The 13,681-nt window shown below is 40.2% G+C and overlaps 1 protein-coding gene across 2 annotated transcripts; it reads left to right on the top strand.

Annotated features, from left to right (window-relative positions):
- The first annotated feature begins 161 nt into the window (after window positions 1–161).
- Window positions 162–13,213, top strand: alms1 (ALMS1 centrosome and basal body associated protein). 2 transcript variants are annotated; one of them, XM_027142130.2, is made up of 19 exons: window positions 162–314; window positions 1,454–1,637; window positions 1,765–1,879; window positions 1,958–3,857; window positions 3,965–4,124; window positions 4,391–5,380; window positions 5,483–5,601; window positions 5,770–6,556; window positions 6,660–6,779; window positions 7,641–7,766; window positions 7,869–8,435; window positions 8,535–8,809; window positions 8,979–9,096; window positions 10,022–10,237; window positions 10,317–10,564; window positions 11,696–11,855; window positions 11,977–12,046; window positions 12,659–12,758; window positions 12,861–13,213. In XM_027142130.2, exons 1-19 carry the CDS (start codon window positions 270–272, stop codon window positions 12,903–12,905), a joined length of 6,345 nt encoding a protein of 2,114 aa, XP_026997931.2. In that variant the 5' UTR covers window positions 162–269; the 3' UTR covers window positions 12,906–13,213. The 2 variants fall into 2 exon arrangements, with proteins under 2 accessions (XP_026997931.2, XP_026997930.2); XM_027142129.2 differs by having other exon boundaries at window positions 7,869–8,809.
- The last annotated feature ends 468 nt before the right edge of the window (window positions 13,214–13,681 follow it).

A 13,681-nucleotide genomic window follows, 5' to 3' on the forward strand; every position in this document is an offset into this window, starting at 1 on the left:
AAAAAAGACAAGGTAAAGAAGACACACATGGCCATGCAAGGGATTGGGAAGATGAAGGGTGTGTGTGTGTGTGTGTGTGTGTGTGTGTGTGTGTGTGTGTGTGTGTGTGTGTGTGTGTGTGTGTGTGTGTGTGTGTGTGTGTGTGTGTGTGTGTGTGTGCGCGCGTGCGCGTGCGCGTGCGTGTGTGTGAGCGAGACAGAATACCTAATGTGCGCAGGCGCAGACAATATCAGTTATTCGCATAGAAACAGTTCTTAGCTCAAACAACAATGGAGACGTTAGGAGAAGGTGAAGATGGGGAAATTTTTAACAGAGTGAGTTTGTTTTCGTACCACCGCCTAGACTCAGAAAAGCGTTTTTTTTTATTTACTAGCTTTGAGTAATTGTTTAAATTTTGCTTCCCGCCAGTTGTATAGCTGTCCTAAACGTTAGTTAGCTTAGCAACAAGCAAGCGAGCTTATCCGTTGGTTTACTTGGTAACACTGATAGATGTGTAGGTTAACTCTTTAACTACAACGGTTTCGTGGATTTTGGAATAGTTCATTTCCAAAACAGTGGAACAGTGATATTTACGTTAGCTCTCAGATAACCCACTCTCGGCTAGCAGATAGCTAGCAGACTATGAATGTTGTTGTAGGGTTCTTTTTTTCAGTATTGGTACCTGGATGTCAAATTCTCAGAATCAGATGCATGTCACATCTGATTGCTCTGAAAATAATGAATATCTGTGTATTATTTCTTGTGATCTACCGAACATGCTTTTACATAGTACATAGTATTGTCTTCATGCTGTCAGTCCATTTGTAAACAGACGCATGCAGCTTTCTGGTTGGTGCTGTACACAACGTGGAGATTTGGGGTTTAATATTGAGCCAGCAGTCTGTCTGTTTATAGAGACAGCGTCTTTTTGTTATGAACTGTCAGGGCATCAGCATGATTATTCACAGTGCCGCCAGGAAACCTAGATTATTTATATAGCCAAAAGCTTGTGGACACTTAACCAACAATGGTGTTTACATTGTGAAACCGGTTATGAACTGGAATTCTGTGAAAATTCTAAGCTTAATTTATTAACTTAATATAAGTGTTTCCTACTTGTTTGGTACTTACAGCTAATGAACATGTACATTACACGATTTGCTCAAAGACAGCATATATTTGCAGAGTTCTTAATATATTCTGTATCTGTAGTTTATCCATTCTTGTCACACAAATACATTTACATTTAAATTTACAGGATTATTATTATTATTTAAAATATCATATCATGAATCATATTATAATATACAATATCATCATGAATATCATGTTCTATAGTAAATATATACATTTTCTACACATGTATATTTATTTATGGGTTATATTTGGTTACTAATAATAATGAGTGACTTGTTACACAATCTGTAAAACTATATGAAATATAATTGCTAACTGTTTAAGTTATTTTTTGTAGGAGATTGAGTCATGGCACCAACTCCCTGTTGAAGAGGATCCTAGTCAGTTTCTGGGACAAACATCAGGTTTGCTGGAAGCTGATGGTATACAAGGGATCACACTTAACTCTGAAGGAGAAATGGCTACCATGGGTGACTCAAATGTGCAGCCAGCAGCCAACAGATTTGAATTTTTACAGCTAGGTAATTAGAACACAAGTGTAATCACTGATAATAGGAAGTAAATGCAGTCGATAACAGGGGATTCTGCTTTAAACTGTTTTATGCATCATGTACAACTGCTGAAGTTATGTTCTTTTCACCTGAGCAGAATTGCAGGATAGCTGTTTGTCGCCTGCACTGACCCTAATTCCTCAGGGGAAGGCCTTTTTACCTTCGGAGTTCACTCTCCTCCATCAGACAGATTTAGAGTTTGTCCCTTTAAGGTATGGTGTTCAAGTTATTTATTAAATGAATTGTATTTGTTCTGAATGTATGCTAAACATTTTGTGTTGAATTTTAAGGGGGTCACCTGATCTGTCAATTGCTTCTGAGAGGTGCTCTCAGATGTCTCGCCTAGATGAGGATGTAGAGTCCAACCTCACACACAGATCCCATGAACAAGCATCACTATCACAGCATCATTTGGGGACAATGTCTACAATTTTAGAGGATGCTAATAGCTACTGCTCACTATCACAGCACAGCCTGTCACCTGGTAGCAATTACCAGGCAACCCAGATTCATGATGAGGAACACAATAGTGGCTTGTTGAATAATGATGAAGCACAGAAGGAGGGAAAGGAACAAACTGATACTGATTTGGATGGAAGAGGAAATTCATGTGGTCAGAAGCTTCTGGAAAAAGTTCTTGGCGTAGCCAGTAGCAGAATCTCCTCTTCCTCTGAAACTGGTCTCAGTCAGACAGATGTTGTCCTAAGATCAACAGACAGCCCTGAAGGCCAGAATAAACATTCTGCTCTTTCACAGAAGCAGGATCCTGCATGTACCTCTATAAAGGAACACCAGTTCAGACCATCTCAGAGCAGAGAGCAGCCACAAGGTGGCTCTTCGTCCTTGTTATCGCAAAGAAGGACTATGGAGAGAGGCAGTTTGTCACTTTCCACTCGTTTATCTGCCATCTCAAATATTACAGTTCGGTCCACAGTTCAGCACAGTGAGTCCTCATTAGCTGCACGAGAAGGTAGAAATCAAACTGAGAACAAAAACACTCCAATTGGACAGAATGTCCCTCTGGTCAGTGAAGGTGGTGGGCTGCAGAGAGCACTCTGGAGCTCAGGCAGCAATAAAGCAGCAGATGGTTCCTTTTTGACCTCTCAGCCTGTGTTTCAATCCACGCCTGCAGTGCTCCTTGGTAGAGGAGCACTAGTCGCAGCCAGACTCTCCCCCGTATATTCTTATCGAGACAATGTGGCATCAACCCAAAACAGCACTCCTAATCCAGACGACATTCCAGCATTAAAACTAAGTACCTCAAGACATACAAGCATGGCTGGAGTTACAATAGCTTTAAACCAAGGTGAGGCTCATACAGAGCATCATGAGATACCTCATAGCCAAGAAGCCCCTTTGCCAGTGTTAGATGTGCCTGTCATTGCTGATAAAGACAAAACACTTGACCAGCCTACCTTAGCCACACTTCTGCCTACATCTGACCAACAACTTAAAGATCAGGAGCCTAGACTGTCTGAAAAAAGAGTGCATTCTCTACCCATCCTCAGTTATGTGCAGAAGGTTGATGCTTGGAAAGCCAATCAGAGTTCCAGCAGGTCAATGCATGACAGTATGTCATGGAAAGAAGGGAAAGAACAAGACTCTGTGTCTGAGGCAACAAAACAACAAAGTCGGCAACATTCCAATAAAACATCTTCAATATTTAGTGCCAATAGCAGTACTGCACCCACTCAGACAGGCAGTGGTGTGCTGTCATGTGCAGATGTGGAAGTGGCAGGAGGAGCTGTGGGATCCACGTCACCATCACCATTTACTCACTCCTGTTCCCACTCCTCTAATGGAACAGTCATCACACCCATCCAGCATGATGAATTGCAACAAAACCAAAATCGGCCTCCTCTTACAGGATATACTCCTATTGCCATCTCTCGAGGCTTCAACTCCACTGCAGCTGAATTGTCCCTGTCATCATGTGAAACAAGTAGCCAGAGGCCAGCTGATGACTTAGGAACTGGTCCTTTAAAACCCCCTGCTTTGCTTAATGTAGATCAGTACAGTGGCATAAATGTAAATAACAACATGAGCAACACAATTCCCAATTTTCAGGCATCAATAGGTGCAGCTTCCTCTGTTGTAAGTCTTGAATTGGACAACTATGCACCTTATTGGACTTCTAGACCTGGATCTCCCCGACGGCCCCCTGAGTTTAACATCGAAGACAGAATCCCTGTAAGTAAAACCATTAACTTTGATCATTATATATTTTAATAGAGATTTTATTCATTATTTCTTTCAAAAAGATTATTGGTATATTTAAAAGAACATTTTTTTTGCAGCTCTACCTTCACAATTTGGGGATTGATCAGTCACCGTCAACAATCTTAAATCCCTTTACACAGCGGGGGCCCATCAGAGAACCTGAATATTCTCCTACTGATTTATGTACCATTAAAGGCTCAGTGGGAACACCCACCAAGAGCATACAGCCTTCTGACAGTAAACTTTTTTTTTATATATAACGAATTTACTTTGTCCTCCCATTTCTCATAAGTGTAACATAACACATTAGGTTAGTTTGGCCTGTTTGTCTAAGTTACTAGGGATGATTTATTATAACCTGGATATTTTTCTGAATTTGTTTTAAAAGCTGTACTGCTGTTATAATTGTGCCTGATTATGAGTAATATACTCAGGAATATGATGATATATGATGTAGATATACTGAGGATATGATGCAGATCTTTTTTTTTTTTTGTACGCAGGTGACAGTTTTCAGAAGGAGACATTCTCAAATTCAAGTGTGCTTTCTGCAGATTCCAGTGCCTCTTTAACACAGTTATTTATTCAGCAGTCCCTTCAGCAGCCAACCAGACAAGCTAGTTCAGGCAGTATAAAAATGGACCACTACCAGACAGGCATTCTTGCTGAGCCCCTTAGTCAATCACACAGTGTTCTCCATGCAGCTGACAGTTCTAATCGAGAGGGCAGTTATGGACTGCCAACTCAGTTTAGCCTTCAGTCTGCTGCTGGGACTTTGGAGAGTATTAAAGAAGGGGACTCATCTCTAGTGGGTTCTGGAACCCTGCAAGAGATCAGGCGTTTACTTGGTCATGCCGATAGCCTGGTGTCTGGACATTCCTCAGAAGCCTCCTTCCATGTCTCACACTGTTACTCAGAGAGCGATGCTTCCTTTTTGTCACTCAGGCAGAAAACACAACCATATCATGATGACTCGTTTTTGTCAGTTGATGAAAAGATTTCTTTGGTACTAGCTTGCTCATCTTCAGACTCTGCCCTGAAAGAGAGCTCCTCATCTTCATCTGGGCCTCTAGAGCTGTCCACAAATTCTGATCACGTGAGCAAAGGGCCTACAGCACCCTCTCTGGGCAGGGAGGAAGTTCCAAAGTCACGTGATATTTGTGTGGCTCCAAGGAGAGCAGAGCCTGAGGGATGCAGTGCAGCAGACCCTGACAGGGTAGGCCCTGTGAGCCAGTCGATTACACAGGGGAACGCTTCTTCAACATCAGATTGCCAGCAGCAAAGTCAGGACCATACAGAGAATGCTGGCATAATTTTGTCTGAGATAAGTCCCACCTACAGTCAAACAGAGGCAGAAATGGGTGTTTTAAGTAATGGCAGCAGTGAGCATTCACTGGCCTCTAGGGTTGCTAAGCTTCTGCAGAGCGAGTCGTCTGTCTCTGTGGTTACTAGCCGCTCAAGTACTGCTGATTCCGATGAGAGCCAAGCTAGAGGTAAACATTTAATCACTTTTATTAGAAAGTATCCATTCAAAGTTTTCAAATATTAATGCAAAAATATACATTTTTTATTATGTCACAATTTTGTCTTCAAAGAGTGGATCATGATGAAGGTTTCTAGTGCCAAGTGTGAATCCTTAGACCTTAATGCAGAGGACAGGAAGAGAATTGAGGAGATAAAAAGAGAGCTCCTGCTGTGTACTAAACATGCCAAGGTAAAACACAAAACATTGGAAGGAGAGAAACAAATGTCTCATAGTAATATATTCTGTACAGAAGACCATAAACCTGTAGAGTTTAAACATCATTCTGTCTCTACTAGCCACTATCTTAGAGGTCACTCCTGTTCTGATAACCTGATCTCTGTCTCTCTCACATCTCAGTCGAGCTCAGATTCAGAAAGCAGTACACAGGCTAGTGTTGGCTCTGTCCCTCAGCCTGCTGTAGGCTTTGCAGCGGTGCACAGTGCAGAAGACCATCTCTCTGAGCAGCTGCAGAGAGTCTGTCAGATTCCACTGCACACACCACCAGAGGACAGAGTAATTCAGGTTGGCCTCAAGGAGGGATGTAACCCTGAGCACACACCCTCCCCTCAGACAGCGAATCAATGCCTGTATACACACAACAGCCATGCTTCACACAATGACAAAGGACAAACAAAAAATGAAGGGGGAAAGGGTATCATGGGAAAGGAAAAAGAGGTGAGAGATGAAGATGAACACCCGGACAGTGAGAGAAATGAGCCATTAGTCATCAGAGGAAAACGAGAGTTCCCTACAGGCTTGGAATCAGGTTTAACCCTTGGTCATAAACCTCACTTTATCAATAGCCACTTCACACCTGCAGTGACAGTGACATTACAGCAAAACACCACCCAAAGTCCTGCCAATACTTCCTCCAGCTACCCAGAACTGCTGACTGGATCACACACCCATCAGTCAGAAAGTTTGAATACCTCAAGAGGAGTCTCAATCTCAGTCTCCAGCACAAATGAAGAACAGCAAGTGTCTGTATCCAGTGAGACCAACTCAAGTAAAGACAGAAACACACACCAGGATCAGGACATAGGAATGCTCAATGGATATTCACAGATGAGCTCCAGATCTCCACAAGCCTTTACCTTTGCCCAAAGACTGGCTGGACCAAGTAGACCTTTAGTTAATACAACTGGTAAGTGGCAAGATGTTCAAATATTGTATTATTGTTCCTATTAGTATGTGAGCTACTAAGATGTATTATTATAGTGTAACTCCTCTTTATATGCTTCTTTCAGCTACTACAGGTTTATTGCCATACAAACCTCATGGTAGTTCAGAGCTCTTCTATATGCCACAGATTTTCCCTGAACTCTCCCCTAACCACTCTGATACCACAGTGGAGAGCTCTCATCCAGGTACAGAGAACAGTTACACCTACATGACACAAAAGTACATTATTATATATAACTAAACTGTTGAGACACTAAAATCTGCCCTTATATTGCCCTTTAAGTTTAATGTTCTATATATAGCACAATCTCCCTATCGTTCACTTTGGGTCTTCAGCAGGAAACGGTGCATTTAACTCCCAACTGATCCAAACTTATTTGCTTATTTTGTATATAAGTATTTTAATTCTAAGTACTTTGATTGTTACAAACTGCAAATGTGAAAAAAAATTGTCAGTGATTTTATAGACCATTCACAGGACTTGTGCAGATAACCGAATGCCATATAGCTGTCTTTGTAACGTCCTACATGTACTATTGTCCATTATCAAATCTGTTTGGTTTATATAACCCTTAAAAGTGTGTGTGTGTGTGTGTGTGGGGGGGGGGGGGGCGGATAATAATTATATATCTACATATAAAAAAATTAGGATTATGTATGAGGGAGTGTTTTGTGAGCTATTAAGGTGTTCATGCTCTGGGACTTGGAAAGATGCTTAATAATCCAATTACATAGTGTAACAACATAATACACTGTTAACAAATGGCTACTTTAACAGTACAATACTAGAAGTGGCACAGGTTATTTGTTTGTACAATCTTGTCTTTTGTTCTCATTCAGTCTCAAGCACTCATTGTTATGCCGTTTTAAGCGCCTCCCCATTGCACAGCTGCATTATTCATAGTATCCTTTGTTCGAGAGAAAGACGAACCCTGTAATGCTGCACTTCATCGTGTGCAGAAGTGATGCTTTTTGTAGGCCAGCTCTCACTAATTCAACTAACTATACTAATTTGTCTTTCCTACACTTCCTTATATAATCGATAGGATCTGATGACGCTGTACCCCCTCAATTTACCCCTGAGGTTTTGGGATCCAGAGAGCTCATGGACAACAGCGTTACACCGAAACATAAGGAGGGCATTTACAGCAAGAGGCCCAAAATGAAAAGAGGTAAGTAGTGGCATATGTAGAAATTAAGACATTGTGCACAAGTGATATCACAGGAATTAACACATTTTTATTAATAATATTTAAAAAAAAATTCCTTGACAGAATCCACTACATCTGGAAAAGGCTTTCATAACCGAAAAGGAAATACTGGTCTTCTTTATCAGCATACTGCTTTTAGTAAGACTGCTGTCCTTGAAAATGAGCAGGTTGATGAGCAAACTGAGGAGGGAAAAGCATTTATCCCCCTGCATGTGGAGGCAAACTGCAGCACAACTGAACTAGATCCTAACCACAGAGTACAAAAGCATAACATGGGAAAGGAAACTATATGTTCGCTTACTAAGACCACAAGGGAGAAGAAACAGAACATAAATGCTCAGGACCTCAGTGCAGAGATTGACAGCTCTCTGGACCAGTTGTGGCATCGTTTCAACGAGCAATTCATTTTTCAGGACACTAAAACCACTAACAACCTAGAAATATCGCTGCTGGAGAGACTGGAAAGATTGTCCCGTCTTCTACAGGGTTCCACTCCGCTTCACACACCTTCACCGGCACACAGTAGAGCGGAGAAAGGCAAGAGTAGGACAAGAGAACATGAGCCACGGAGAACACAGGGAACAGACACAACCAAAAATAGGAAAGAACAAGAAAGAAATGAAGTGAGAGGTATTCTAAAAACAGCATGGGATAAAAATAAATCTTTTAGTAACAAACAAATATTAGTAGAGAAGAAACAGCAAGGAAAAGACTATTGCTTTCCTGCAGAGAGAGTCCAGTCTGACAGTGTTTCTGTGGACACTAGTAGCAGCCAGTCAACCATCGACACACAACGCTTGATCAAAGCTTTCGGAGCACATAGAGTTGGTAAGAGTAACAGTGGGAGAGAAGGGGTGGAAGGAAGTCAGCCGCCAAAGCCCAATGATGGCCTGCTGAAACTTTATAACCACATTAAGAAGCAGAAAAGAGGACATGGAAAAGGTAGCTCTGAAAATCACTTTGTTTCTGTTGCCACAGAAATAAGCAACACAGATGACTCCATGGTAAGATTTAATAGCACAATTCTAAAAGTATTCTTGAATAATGAATTCTTCCTTATTTTTCTTTTCTGGTTTGTCTTTTGTCAGTCTAGAGTTCCCTGAAACAGTTTGTGTGATTAAGCCCAATTGCACTGCCTGACTATGTTGTGCATGTGCTTTGCATTTCCTTTAGGCCTCAGAAACATTATCATCCTCAAGCACTTCTACCCTACCCTCCCAAAGTGACACTGGACGTACTACTAGTTGTAAGAGAGCAAAAGTCAAACTGGTCAGCAGAAGCATACAAGCAGGTTGGTCCTTCTAACTGTTGCTTGATTTCACAAAATGCAAACACAGAAAAAGGAATAAATGTAGGTGTATTTTATGCAGGGAATGATTTCTGTATTATGTCAGGGATTATTTATTTATTTTTCTTTCTTTTCTCCAAGGGCAAGGTATTTGAAGTCAATTTGATAAAGTTGTAGCTTGTGGCTTGTCACCACTTTCTACAACAGCACTGAGAAAGTATTTGGTCAGTCTGGTGCAATATTATAAAGAAATTTGCAGATTTTATGGTATTTCTAAATTTTACACTTTGAGAGGTAGCACCGATGAGTATAAATGGGGACGTGTTTCAACTTAATTATGCATGTTAACACATCAAGGAAGCACCAGTTCAACAAATGTATACAGATAAATGGATAATATCGGTGGTAGATATCTGCAACCTCTTGTATAACTACATATAAAAGCTTAGTTTGGCCAAGTTAAATCCAGCAATGCTATTACAAGGAATTTGTCTGCACTTTACACTTAAAAATAAATGTATTAATCCTACAATGTTTCAGTTCCCAGTGCAAAGTTTTTAGTTCCACTTTGCTGATTGCATTATTTTTGTTGGTGCAGTTGCAGTGAGGTGTGATTGTTAACATTATTTTGGTGTTGATGTTTGTCTCTGTCAGCATTTACGTTACAGACAATGTAAATGGAGTATTGCAGAAACTACAAATACACAAATGTCCTCTCTTTTCTGTTTGGCTGTTCTATAGTAAATTGTCATGTTGGGTACTGAAAGTACTGATTATAGATTCAAGTTAATTTCTTGCCCCACCACATTTCAAAACAAATTTGTTTTTCCATTCAAAGATGCAAACAATCTTAGCTCTTGTTTGTAGAAGGAAATGATATGAAAATTATAGATATGTCTATCAATTTTTTTTCTATCTTATTTGTCAGGTGATTTGGAGATTGTTGTAAATGGCACCCGCAGAGACACACGGGATGTTGGCACTACCTTCCCATCTCCAGGTAGTGCCAGAGTCCCCAGGACATCTTCAGCAGACTGCAGTGAGGTAAAGGACAGTATGTCTGCTCTCAAGGCTTCCAGTGCTGTTCACCTCCAACCAGTGCTGAGAAAACAGGCCCCCAGCAAACAACCCAGTTACCCAAATGGTAAGATTGTTAAGAAGGAGAATGAAGTTGAGGTATTTACCCTCACATGGTCCCTTACTATTTTTTCCTCTTTTGTAAGGTTTATCATGGTTTGTTTCTGCTGATGAACTGAAATGGGATGCACGGAAGGAGAATAACCCCCAAACAGTTGCAGGGAAGTCTGAAGGACAAGCCTGGTTCGAGCCATACACTAGGATGCAGCCATGGAGAGAGCCGCTTAGAGAACGTCACATTCAAGTAGAAAGAGAGAATTCTCCTGATCATAAAACACATGCAGAGAATGATTCCGGCAACAAACCCTCTTCCCTAGTCCGTCTTTCTCTGCAGGTATGTTGGCTTATGTAAGAAATAAAAAAAATGTAGAGCAAGAAGTTTATTCCAGTATAGCAGTGACAAAATACATGAAGTGCTTTGGGTTCATCGAAGTCAGTGGACAAAAACACAGTACATCAGGTTTTTTTTTATGTTTTAAAACAGTCTTCTTAGTCACAACACTTTTGGACTTAAAACGTAAATTTAACACTGTCACAGTACGTCGGACAAAACCACAGTCTATTTAGCCACAGCACAACAAGTTTGAAACAATGTCTCAGTCTGTCAGACAACACCACACTGCCTCGGATTATTGCTGTAAACTCTACAAAGTCGAGGTGCGTCGGGCTCTTTACACTATCACTGTGAAGCACTTTTAGCTATAATCCGGCCACCACACTGCGTCGGGCTGATTCAGTTACTTTAGAATCTTCACAGAATTATAACAAACACATAAGTTTCAGTTACTTTAGAAACAACGATTCACACACAACTGTCACCACACTGCGTTTTGTTAATTCAGTTCCGTTAGAATCTTAAACAGAAATGTACAGAATAGGCTTAACTCCTTCTGCTTATGATCAATAAACTCTGTTCTATTCTACACTAAAACATTTCCTTACTAGGTTTTTTAAATGAGGGGGTTCCCTGAATCCAAAACAGCGTAAAAGAAGAAAAATCCGCTTTTCTTACCTTTCCCCACTTTTTTCATTGCTGGGTGGCTCGCCAATGTAAGAGATAAAAAATGTATGAAAATAAAATAATGAGGGTGAAGATCTTAATAAAGATCAAGAAGTTTATTCCAGTATAGCAGTGACACAATACATGAGGTACTTTGGATTCATCGTAGTCAGTAAGAACCCAGGACAAATCCTGCTCAACATTTTATACCTTTTTCCTCTTTGTAGTTTAAATGAGGTTCTGCTTTGAATGTGTATTGGGTGTAAGAGCTGAGTGTCTCCCAAATGGCTGGGCTACACCTTGTTGTCTAGCCGCATGTCTTTAAATGTTAATCATTTATCTGTAATTTCTTACCCTTATAAGTGGATATAGCTCTCTCGCACTTGTTAGACATTACATTTTAATTTAATTTCCATTCATAATCATGATATATTGTTAAAACTAGTGGGAATGCTAATGTTACAGGAGGTGCTGGAGTTGCGTCGACCAGAGTTTGTGTCACGTTCACGGGAGCGGATGAAAAGGCTGTGCCTGCTAGCAGAGGAGAGAAAAATGCAAGCCATCTTCAACAAAGAAAGAGAAGAGCTTTTCAACCACCCTTCAGCAGTACAGCAGCCAAAAGCAGGTTGGTTTCATTTGCTTGTCCAAACAGCAATATCCTAAACACTATTATAGCCTGATTGTCTTAGAAATATTTTCAGAATTATTTCATAATATATTAACATAATTACTCAACTTTCTGCCAGCACCAGCTCCTCCACCTCTTCCTTCTAAGCGAGTTATTCCTGTAAATGAGATGATCCAGAGATCCAAGCGGTAAGCTGCTATTTATCTTGACAGACTTGGTATAAAACACCAATTTAGTCATTGATGCTTTATTTCTGTGCTGTGTTCTCCATGCTATCAGTGAGTACAGACTCAGAGAATAGACAGGACAGAAAGATTCAGCAGGTAGTATTGTGTGTATAGTAAGTAAATTAGATAAAGGAATGTTGATGTTTTTTGTGTGTGTGAAGGAGGGGGTCGTTAGCTAGGTTTACTCAATAAAGCTTGTCAAAATTATCCATTACATTTAAAAAGAAAATATTTAAGAAAATCTGAAAGCATCAGCTCCCGCCTCCGCCTTGTGAGTGTGGAGTTTGCATGTTCTCCCCGTGCCTCGGGGGTTTTCTCCGGATACTCCGGTTTCCTCCCCGGTCCAAAGACATGCATGGTAGGTTGATTGGCATCTCTGGAAAAATGTCCGTAGTGAATGAGAGTGTGTGCGCCCTGCGATGGGTTGGCACTCCATCCAGGGTGTATCCTGCCTTGATGCCCGATGATGCCTGAGAGGCACAGGCTCCTCGTGACCCGAGAAGTTCGGATAAGCGGTAGAAAATGAATGAATGAATGAAAGCATCAGCTCATTTTTGTGTTTTAACCCATTAGGATCTATTCTCAACTCCCAGAGGTTCAGAAGAGGAAGGAGGAAGAAAGGAGAAAAGCAGAGTATAACACTTATCGCCTTAATGCTCAGCTATTTAACAAGGTATAGGTGTTTATTTACAGAAGTGCTTTTTCCATTTAAGCACACCCAAAGCAGTTAGATGTTAATATTCTTACTAAAGCTAATGCAAGTCATCTCTTACAGAAAATTACCAATCGTGTGCTGGGAAAAAGATCACCTTGGCAGTAGAAGAAACATCGACAAAAACATTATACTGCAGAACTGCTTTAAAGTTGATTCTCTTTTTGTGTGTTTGTGTCTGTGTGTTGATATGAGTGTAAAAGACAGGTGGTGGTGTTGAGTGTATGATCAAATTTATAGAACAGCTTTTTTCAGGTGTAATGTAAGCAATTTTTATCTTGATATTTAATTTGTCTTAATATTTTAATAATGTTTTATAAACTTTTTTATTGTAACTATTAATAGTGCCCAGTATGATTTTTAAAAAAAATGTTTTATCTGTGTTTTCTTTCAAATAAAGAAGACATCAAAATATACAGTGTGGTTTTACCTTGTAGACAAAAATTATATATACTGCAGTTTCCATATAAACTGCATCCATGACTGTGTATTTAATAAGGGGTCATGATGTGAGCTTCAAGAGAAACGTGTGTAGCTGAAAACACTTCTGTTTAATGGTGAATGGAAGAAGCGTGAGATTTGCCTTGCTATTGCTTGTTAGAGCCAACTTTCTAGTGATATAGATTTTTGATGTTGAGACTGGGTGGAGGGGAGTCTTAAAAAAATAACCAACACCTCCACTCCTTTGATTGAATTCAGATGCACAACTTTTTTTTTGTAAAAAATGTTTAACTATATAGCTGATTTTATTGTCTGCAATTTTTAAAATTTAAATTTTGAACACATTTGCTGTATCACTTCCTAGTTCTTTAAGAGAATGCAGCAATGAGGGTTTTCAATGAGTGGCTACATGGAAGGCTACAATCTTTCTAAAAACCTTCTAG

The sequence above is a fragment of the Tachysurus fulvidraco genome, chromosome 4 (genome assembly GCF_022655615.1).
Source record: "Tachysurus fulvidraco isolate hzauxx_2018 chromosome 4, HZAU_PFXX_2.0, whole genome shotgun sequence".
Lineage (NCBI taxonomy): Eukaryota > Metazoa > Chordata > Actinopteri > Siluriformes > Bagridae > Tachysurus > Tachysurus fulvidraco.

Excerpts from the sequence above, each read along its gene's own strand:
- alms1 (XM_027142129.2), top strand. The coding sequence starts at position 270 with ATGGAGACGTTAGGAGAAGGTGAAGATGGGGAAATTTTTAACAGA. Across the intron at positions 4,125-4,390 it reads GAGCATACAGCCTTCTGACA|GTGACAGTTTTCAGAAGGAG; the intron begins GTAAACTTTTTT and ends TTTTGTACGCAG. Across the intron at positions 10,565-11,695 it reads TAGTCCGTCTTTCTCTGCAG|GAGGTGCTGGAGTTGCGTCG; the intron begins GTATGTTGGCTT and ends CTAATGTTACAG.